Source organism: Pollachius pollachius, assembly GCF_949987615.1.
Source record: "Pollachius pollachius genome assembly, chromosome: 13".
Taxonomy (NCBI): domain Eukaryota; kingdom Metazoa; phylum Chordata; class Actinopteri; order Gadiformes; family Gadidae; genus Pollachius; species Pollachius pollachius.
In genome coordinates this window covers 15,927,682-15,937,820 of record NC_136946.1, presented here as the reverse complement: position 1 = coordinate 15,937,820, position 10,139 = coordinate 15,927,682, and the positions used below count along the sequence as shown (strand labels likewise).

At 42.6% G+C, this 10,139-nt stretch overlaps 1 protein-coding gene across 1 annotated transcript; it reads left to right on the top strand.

Moving 5' to 3' along the window:
• The first annotated feature begins 1,026 nt into the window (after positions 1 to 1,026).
• Positions 1,027 to 4,373, top strand: txnipa (thioredoxin interacting protein a). The gene is made up of 6 exons (XM_079748940.1): positions 1,027 to 1,486; positions 1,935 to 2,010; positions 2,107 to 2,254; positions 2,465 to 2,824; positions 3,181 to 3,465; positions 3,573 to 4,373. The coding sequence occupies exons 1-6, from the start codon at positions 1,231 to 1,233 to the stop codon at positions 3,618 to 3,620; spliced, it is 1,173 nt and encodes a 390-aa protein (XP_079605066.1). The 5' UTR covers positions 1,027 to 1,230; the 3' UTR covers positions 3,621 to 4,373.
• The last annotated feature ends 5,766 nt before the right edge of the window (positions 4,374 to 10,139 follow it).

The following is a 10,139-nucleotide window of genomic DNA, read 5'->3' as shown; positions in this document are numbered from 1 at the left end:
GCACTGCTTATGCATGCGTCTTATTTAAATAGTTTATTCATATTTGCGCTGTTGACGTTTTGCGTCACTTACATGTATACGCTCGCCCGAGTATTTTTGTTTGATCCAGAACCACGGATCTGAGATAAAGATATCGTAAGGGTTAACTGATCACCTGCAACAAAAACAACAGGGGAGCCAAACTTCCTCACAGCTTTATAATTATATACATATATTTTAGATAACATTCAACATTAATTTCATTTGACAGAGCACCGAGACAGAACACAGCCTGACAATGAGTGTATTCAAGTACAGTCACCATTGAACCCCTACAAAAGGTGCATATCAAGCCCCCCCCCCCCCCCCCCCCCCCTCCGTCTAAAAAAAGAATCAACAGAAATAATATTTCTAAGAAATGCTGTAATTCCGCTAACTGCCACCGAGATGCAGAGCTCAGAAGGGGGGCACTGGGGGAGTACTTTCCAAAAGTACAGGACCTTCTGGGGTTGGGCTTGCAACAGTTGTTTACAGAAATTTCAACATCACCAGCCGCCATTTGACGTTCAGACCTGCAGTAAAACATATCACAATCCCCATCCACCCACGCACATTTCCATCAGTATTTATCGCTTTTGTATGCCCCTAAGTCGTTAGGTACCTTAAGATAAAAAGGACCTTCATTTTCCTATCCTTTTTTATTTATTCATTTATTGAACTATATTGATACTATTATACTTATATATTAAAATTTACTTTTATTTATGTATTGCCTCATTTCTTTATTTCAGAATTTATTTCATAGCCATAAATCAAATATTTCGGAAATAGGTTTCCACACGCAACTCGTGTGTTCTTTCTCAGAGGGGCACCAGTCAAGCACAAGCTATGCGCGCCTCGCCACGCAGTGTCCACGCGTCCTGTTTGAGAGCCGATTGGCTGAGGCTGACGCAAACAACTTTTCTCGACCAATGGCATCCATGTGCATGCGCTGAACCACGCTTGTTTCTGATGTCTACAAGGGCTTGCAATAACAACCCCGTCGTCAGTTCTAGGTGTGTGTGTCCTTTACTCGAAGCATGCACCTCATCGGCTTCTTATTTCAAACTGCGTGGAAATTGGTTACCGAGTCAAGAGGACCTAAATCGAACTTTTCGTTAATCATTGCAGATAGTAAAATAGTAAATCCATTTTTTGCGATTTTGTTTCACTCGATATTTTAAGTTTAAGGGGATATATGCCTAGGCAGCCATGGTGGCGATGACGAAGGGCGTGAAAACTTTGGATGTCCTTTTCAACGATCCGAGCAAAACTTTTTACTGCAGCGGAGACAAAGTAGCAGGGAGGATAGTCGTGGAAGTGAGCCAGGCGACCCGGGTCTCGTCCATGCGGGTCCGCGGGGTGGGCTGTGCTAAGGTGCAGTACTCCAAGGGCAAGCAGCGCTGCAGACAGGAGACCGAGTACCTCAAGTACGAGCAGGTGGTTTTGCTGGACGACCAGCCGATCGGTAAGACATGGCATTAGTTTGGGGACCATATGGGTTTCAGAATTCCTCTGCCTTCGGTTAATGCATCGAAGAGAAACCTTTTAAACCACTTTTAGCATGTTTGTAACATGCATAGTTAGTTGAACATAGCCCAACGAGGAAATAGTCGGCATTATTATACATTCAGACATGTCAAACATCCTCTGTACAATTCTGAGTCCGTCTCATGTTGGGCTTTTCGGTTTACCCCTCAGAGTGATTCAGACTAGCTGCTGGTCCGAGATAACGTTAAAATTGGCAAACATTACCCACAGGGACGTATGGGCCCCCGATCGCCACGCTGTAGATTACTTGGTTACAAAGTGTTCATATTTTTGCTTGTGTAATGTACTACCTAGGTAATGAAAATGTTTTTATATTTTTCCTCATAAGAGATCGAATTTTAACATATTTTTTTTTTCTTTAACAGATGCTGACGGATCGGTAATATTGAGGCCGGGCAATACATATGAATACAGATTTGGATTTGAGCTCCCCCAGGAAGGGTATGTTGTGTCCCTTCAGTTAATTAAACATTGACTAATATCATACTCAACATGTCTGAAAGAGTGTTTAAGTGTTGATTCCTCTTTTCGTCACAGGCAGCTGGTGTCCTCCTACAAGGGGAAGTTTGGCTGTGTCCAGTACTATGTCGAAGCCTCCATGGAGAGGACGGGCCTGCCTGTACTCGAGTGCAAGAAGACTTTCGAGGTGGAGGAACCCCTCGATGTCTGCACCCCAGATCTGTTGGTGAGTTATTATTCATCAAGATGTGACCTGATATCTTTGACGTGACAGCAATGTTAGTCTATGGAAGTGCTTAATTTTAGGCAGTTTAGGTTATAGCGCCCCCCTGGGGGCACATCGCTACCAAACGTTGGTACCCTTATTACAAAATTCCAATATTTGTGGATTGATGAGAGGCATATTGATATGTCTTAAGCCAGCTCTTTATTTCAGTCTCCAACAGGCGGTACAAAGGAGAAGAAGGTGACCTGCCTGTTCATTCCAGACGGCCAGGTATCACTCAGTGCCAAAATTGACAGGAGAGGCTTCTGCGAGGGAGAGGACATCTGCATCAATGCCAAGTTTGAGAATACCTGCTCCCGCATTGTGGTTCCCAAAGCAGCCATTTACGCCAAACACATCTACCAGGCCGACGGTCGCACCAAAGTCTTCCTCAAGAAGCTTTCCTCAGTTCGAGGGAACCACGTTATTTCAGGCATGTGTGATGCCTGGCAAGGGAAGTCCATCCGAGTCCCCAAGCTCAAGCCATCCATCCTGGGCTGTGATATCATCCGTGTGGAGTATGCCCTCATGGTGAGGTTTCTTGATATGCTTTGTTTGCATTTTGGCAGTTAGTCGTACATTTATCCGCAGAGAGGCGGGGAACAATCCATATTATTTATGATCAATATTGGTGTTGTTTATTATGAGGACAAAATAGGGTGGGCTAGGACTTTGGGGGGGGGGGGGGGTGTTGGATCAGAGTTGTGTTAGTGACGTACTTGCCACAGGTAGCAAGTAGATTGAGATGTCTTGAAATATCTTAACAGTTGACTTCATAGCTTTAGCAGTGCGCATTGGATTTCGAATAACAAGTAACAAAACAATCTTATTAGAAGCCATGGAGCCCAAAGGGAGACCCTGACCTTGATCCACTTGTTTTCCTCTAGATCTCGGTCCACATCCCAGGCAGTGAGAAACTGATCCTGGAGCTGCCCTTGGTCATCGGAACATCTGGCCTAGGCAGTCGCACCAACAGCATGAGCAGTCAGGATAGCTCTGTGAGCAACGCCTCTATGAGCTGGGTGTCCTTGAGGATGCCATCAGTGCCACCCACCTATTGTGACCTTGATACCCCTCTCACACCATTGCTGGACGACTTTGACGAGGATGACAGCCCAATGTATATCACTGCACCAGCATTCCAGTTCCAACCGCCACCAGTATACACTGAAGTAAGTATGAGGCCATTCAGTGATCATCTTGAATTCACGGTAGGATGTGTTCATGTATACATCTGCATATTCTCCTCTCATATTCTCCCCTTCATTTTTGGTCATAGGTCGAAGAAGGGTACAATGGCAACACACAAATGCTACAAGTCTGCTGAACGCCAAGAACAAAGCCATTACAAGCCACCTTTTTTTTCCGAATAGAGCAGGTAAACTGGACATGTGACAAGTAAACAATGGATTTGATGGTGTTTCTGAGCATTGACATGCCTTGGATGTTCTTGGTGGTTGAACTATTGAAAACATGCAATCACCAGAATAGATTATAAGAATGATGATATCCAACATGAACTAATGAGCTAAAAGAACAGTTGGTTTTAGATTTCTTTTGCTTTTCAAATGGCCGTTCAACAAAACCGTCTTTCATTTTTTATGTTCAGAATAAGAAAGCTAAATTGTTGAGTTTTATAAATGATTTATATCTGTTAATCTTCTTGCTATGATCCGACATATTGTCAGGAGACTCATGGTTGCTGTTTATTTTTAAGCGAAGTTTGTTTTATATGCTGTAGCACTTTTGATAAATGTACTTTGCTCTACTACTGCCGACCAGTAGGCACAGGTTTTGTGGGATTCTATTCAAGACCAATAATACATCACCTGATATGCCCCCACAGTTCCAGCTCATACTATTGCTTTATTATGCTCTTATCAGGCAATGCACTTTCAATGAAAACGTTTTGTGTAAATCTATTTTGTCCAAGAGACATTTCTCAGTGGGTTTGATCCGATATTTTTGTTCAATGTAACCCCGGGATTGAGATACAATATATATTGGTACATGGACATATCCTATTTTGTATAAAACCCCATGGGTATGTTTTTTAATAAATAAAAGAATTAAAACTTGGTGTTGACTTTGAATGTTAACCACACAGTAGAATTTCAGGCACAGATGATTTTGAAATGCTAACGTTTCTTTGGCAATGGCATCAAATACCCATGCTGTATCCTACAGTAAGCTTACACGAGCTACATGCTCTGAATGAGTGGAGAAGCAGGCTATTTCAGCCCTGCTTCTCCACCTGCTCCTGAGGTGCTGCGCATTTCCTTAATTGGCAGCAGCTCCAATGTCCTTACTGGCGCCATCTGGGGGAAATGGGTGGTAGACTTGCTCTACAACCCGTCCCCTGGGCTTCCAGGGGCGCTGTTCCGGAGACGGGTTGCCACAGTAGGTCTTCAAAACGACCATTTTGAACGTTTTAACCCCCTATTGATTGATCGAGGAAATTGCAATAGGTCATGTATGAACCCTTTGATTTAAAAAAGAAGCGTTTAGGGCAGAGAGTTCTAGGAAAGAGGGGGGCATGTTATTATTATTTATTATGGTTACGAGCAGAGGTTAAATTGGGCCGGGGCTGTCCGGGGCGGAGCCCCGGCACATAAGCGGCCGGGTCTGGAGTTCTGCGCAGCAGATCAGCTCCAGCCGATTTTGGCAGTCTGCCTAGTCCATCACGAGCAATGTTGTCCTACTCATTTACAACTTTTCCATTGCAAATCTATGTTGTTTTAAAACACAATTCTAAATAATGGAGTAGGGATAGGCTGGCCTAGACATCTGGAGCAAGTTTGAGAAGTAGGCATATCGCCAAGGGCGTAACTTTGGGTCTACCTTTGGGGGGGTTAAACTCGCGGCATATTTATTTAATCAATCATCTTCTTGTGTAAAAGGTAACATGCCAATTTGCCGTTCCTGTATTAGAAATACATTGCGATACCTTTACTGATTTTGGCTTCTTTTTGACTATTTATGCCATAATGACACAGTAGTAAAATTCAGTGTTTAAGCATTAGTCAGCAGTGGCAGCTTCCACTTAATTGATTTTGTGTGTGTCTATCTTATGAAAAAACACGCAAGAACTTAAAGATTAATCAATTGCATCACTGTATTATTGACACCTACAACCAGCAAATTCACACAATTCAATACAAATGCACAATTCAATAAACATATTGTCGGGCATCACCAGCTCAAACTATCAACATCTAAACAAAAGCAGGTAAATACAAAAGAAGTATAAAAGCATTTCACATAAAAGCACCAAACACCTGTTTGCGTCTTGGTGTAAAAGAAATGAACTGTGCACAAATTGACTTCTTAGTTAAGAGGTCCAATTTGTCCTGATGGATGTTGCACACTGCAACATGGTTCAGCCTCTGCTGTGACATACTTGTGCGTAACCAAGTTTTTAATCGTCGAAGAGCACTAAAGCTCCTCTCTGCCTCAGAGGACGAGACTGGTACCACAAGGAGTAATCTCATCAGAGTTTCGACTTCGGTAAATAATCCTCGCACCTCTGCTGGCAACTCTCTGATAATGTGTGTAGCCTCTCCACAGGAACGGTACATGTAATTGTGTTTGAACATCGGTAGCTGGATTTCCAGCAGCGGGGCATTAATTTCTGGGTAGTCATGAACCACCGGATCAATATTTCCAGAAAGCAAGGTGTTCTCCAGCTTTTGGAGGGTAAGAAGACCACCCTGCTGGAAACGTTCAGTGAACTGTGTGTGAATGGTATCAAGTACCTTATAAAACTCAACTCTGTAATATTCTATAGGAGTTTTAGGACTGAATCCACTTGATTCTCCATAGCACTTGGGTGGTTGTCGAACTCTTGGCATTGTTATGGGTTCTAAGTCTACAGAATTCACAACTGTAGATGCCCTCTCAAAAAGGTGTTGGAAGGCCTCATCACTCCTCTTGCCATTGAGAGTAGACTGAACCTTACAAACAGCAGCCCGCATACCAGAAACAGTCTCTGTCCTTCTCTGAAGAGACCTGTTGAGACACTCTAGCTCTCCAATAACTGCTTGTGCCATCACAAGACCAACTACAGTGCTGCCTCTCATAAACTGCTGAAATAGACCATTTGCAGTGGTTGCAGTGGGAAAGTTAGTCCCTGCCATTTCCTCTAAGGCAGTGAGGATTGAGTCATACTGTGTTAAAACAGAATGGATGGCACCGTGTCTGACGGTCCACCTAGTAGCACAAAGTGGTTTCAAGGCACTTGAGGTTCCGTGGTCAGATATCGCTATCGTATGAAACATATGTTTGAATTTGCCAGACTGTCCACACAAAACTCCTAATTGATGAACCCAGTCAAGGGCATCTCGCACAACTATAGAAGCTGTGCATGCCTTCTGTGCTATCAAATTAACACAGTGTGCTCCACAGTGCACATACAAAGCAAGTGGTTGTTTCTTCCTAATGTGAGCCTGTGTTCCAGAATATTTGCCAGACATATTCGCTGCGCCATCATATGTCTGCCCACGCAGAGCTGACAATGGCAAATTTAGTCTGCAGATAACATCTAATACTACATTTGCAAGAGATTCTCCTGTGGTCTCATGCACTGAATACATCCCAATGAATTCCTCATGAGGATTTAAGTCATGATCCACATAACGAAGACATACAGATTCTTGTTCTTGACCTGATATGTCTTGTGTCCCATCAACAATCAAGGCAAACTGTGTGACTGGGAGGCATCTAATAGTGTCAGCTATTCCTCTTATAATGTCTTTGCTCATTATGCCTAGTACCTCGTTTTGAATGAGAGGACTTGTGTAATCCTGCTTGCGTGTCTCTAACCACTTCTGAAAAGCAGGGTCATCCTCTGCCTTTTCTTTCAGATGTTGGGATAGATTACCCTTCTCTTCCACATGACCTCGTAGCGGTAAACCTTGCCTAGCTAAGTATTTGATTGAGCCTACAATCTTCATCAATCCATACCTTGCTTCCTCCTGTTGTCTGGCAACAGCTGAAGAAAGCTGTGAAGCTATAGTGTTACCTTTTTGTGCATAGATGTTCACGGCATGGATATGCAACTGACTTTTTGCATGTTGTGAGAACTTCTGGATAGCTTTTTTCCAATTTCTAAAGCCTACACTCACAAAGGCAGGGTCACACTTGCTTGCATATGTTGGCTGATTCAAAAAAACCTTGGCACAGTGAAAACATATGACTCCTTGTAAAGTGGCACTGTAATGTAACCAAGGAAAAGTTTTGAACCATTTCTCTTGAAAAGACAACACACAGTTATCTCGCTTCTGCACTACTATAAGCTTAGGGTCAGGTTGTGCAGGCTTTGTGCAGGTGAGGATGTCTGAAACATCAAATCCCTGGGGCTCAATATCCTGTAACATATGACATGAAAACTTGTCACTCTCTGAAATAACAATCCTATTAAATGAATGTATTGATCAATAATGCTCTTCACAGCTAAATTATGTTCCCTTGTGTTCTCACCTGCTCATTTGCCTGACTGCTGCCCTCATCATGTGACCCTCTGTGGGGAAACCACAGCAACCAAATTACTTACTTTACACAAGATCTCTCATTCAAAACTAAATACTAGGCACAATGAGCAATGTCAAGATAAGTCAGCACTTTTTGAAAGGGCATCTACAGTTTTATTTACACTTAAAACCCGTAACTGGGATTCTGGGATTCCTCAGAATTAAGAGTATGTTACAAATTAAATTAATTATTATTCATATTATTATTATAACAATGCCTAGAGTTTGACAACCCCCCAAGTGCTATAGTAGAGAATCAAGTGGTTTCAGTCCTTAAACTCTTATGGAATACTACAGAGTAGTATGCAGTTCAGTGTTCTGACAGTGTATGGCATGCACAATTTTGTTTGAGGTCTCTTACCTGGTCATCTGGGCCTCCTGCGCTGCCTGTCTCTGTGCTCTCTCTCCCTCACTTTGGCCATCTGACCCTTTGTCGCCTCCTCTGTCTCCTTCTTCTTCTCTCTCTCTCTGGTCACCTGACCCTCTGTCTCCTCCTCGCTCTCCTTCAATTGCTCTGTCACCTCCTCTGTCTCCTTCTTCTCTCTCTCTCTGGTCACCTGACCCTCTGTCGCCTCCTCGCTCTCCTTCAATTGCTCTGTCGCCTTCTCTCTCTTTCTGGTCACCTGTCCCTCTGTCGCCTCCTCTCTCTCCTTCAATTGCTCTGTTGCCTCCTCTGTCTTCTTCTTCTCTCTCTTTCTGGTCACCTGACCCTCTGTCGCCTCCTTGGCCATTTCCCTCTCTTTCCCTCTTCTCCTGATATATAAAAAAATATTAAATGGGTTGAGAGGTGGTATCGATATCAGTTTTGGAGAATATGTGTTCCCTCACCAAAAAGTTGTAAAGCATTTTAAACTCCTTTTGCCCACTTACTAGCACATTTAGACTGCTACACATTTTTGTATTAAATAATAATAATAATAATACCATTATTATTATTATTATTATTATTAATAATAATAATAACAATAATGCTGTTTCAATGTTTCCTACGAGCAAGCCTACTCACATGCACCGTCATTAACCGTTGTGTGTGTGTGTATGTGTGTGTACAGTACAGGAGTGCACGCTCAAAAGGAGTGATGTAACCTCTGAACTAGCCCACAGGAGCTAGCTGTCAATGGATGACATCTCTAAGTAAATTAATGCATTCCCCCAAAAAACTGTATGTGTGACTGTATGGGAGCAAACAGCAATTTGGTCTCTGTACTCACATTGCATTTTACCCACCCGTAACCGAGTACGTTTGAGGCAGTGGGTTCTAGAATCTTAGTTTGAGGACGTCTATCGATGCCATTACAACGTAGCCTATGCTAATCATATAAAGTTCACATAGTTAGCTAGCTAGCTCTTACAAAGCGGGAAATAAATATCTGGCATGAATCAGGAATTATTCAGATCGTCTGGTTTTACTGCACATAGCACACCAACGATACTGTTTGAATGTGAAATTATGCTCTCAATCGAAAATTATTTTGTTTCTCCACTGATACCTCTTTATTTTGAGGGTTTATGGGGAAAGTGAAGGTCCCTCTCCACTTTAAATGGAGGCGTAAACTATCCAGGTAGTGAAAAAATATAGAGTGGATGATAACACCTAACTTAACAATACGGATATTTACCTCCTTATCGTCAGGATTTTTACTCCTTTTGGCTTTTGGCTCCTTTGACGACCAACAATTAAAAATTGTTGTCTGGCCCTGGCTGCCTTTCAGTGTCCTTTTCATATCCATTCATAGTTAGCATTAGTCTTCTCTTAATATTCACCCCAGCGACCTTGCGAAATAGTTCGGGTAATACCAAGTAGTCGGTGGGCTGGGGGGGGGGGGTACATTATAGATTATCAAAACATGATACTATCTTGCTGACAAATTAAATTAATAAAGAAAACAAACAAGGTATTAATTCAGAATATTTAATTTTTTTGTTCATCTGAATTATGTGTGATGATATTGAGGGGGTTATATTAGCTGGATCTGATTATTGAGGGGGTTATAACCCCTCTAACCCCCCCGTAAATTACGCCTATGCATATCGCGCACGAAACTTGCGCAGCAGCTCCTCCTCCCCCCAGATCAGACAACACAACGTCAAATCATTCTAACGGTCATCATCAGACATAATTATCGTAGTAGACAGGTGAATGGCGAGGTAAGAGAAACGAAATTAAACCAATAGGCTAATATCATTAGATATGGGCTTGCATTTTCATTAAGCAGGAAAAATTAACCTTATGCCTGCCACACACATAAAGATAATCGGGCTGATTTTGCCCCGATTTTCCCCCTTCCGACCACGGACAGACATCGCCCGATTATCTT

Excerpts from the sequence above, each read along its gene's own strand:
- txnipa (XM_079748940.1), top strand. The coding sequence starts at position 1,231 with ATGGTGGCGATGACGAAGGGCGTGAAAACTTTGGATGTCCTTTTCAAC. Across the intron at positions 2,011-2,106 it reads TTTGAGCTCCCCCAGGAAGG|GCAGCTGGTGTCCTCCTACA; the intron begins GTATGTTGTGTC and ends TTTTCGTCACAG. Across the intron at positions 2,255-2,464 it reads TCTGCACCCCAGATCTGTTG|TCTCCAACAGGCGGTACAAA; the intron begins GTGAGTTATTAT and ends TCTTTATTTCAG.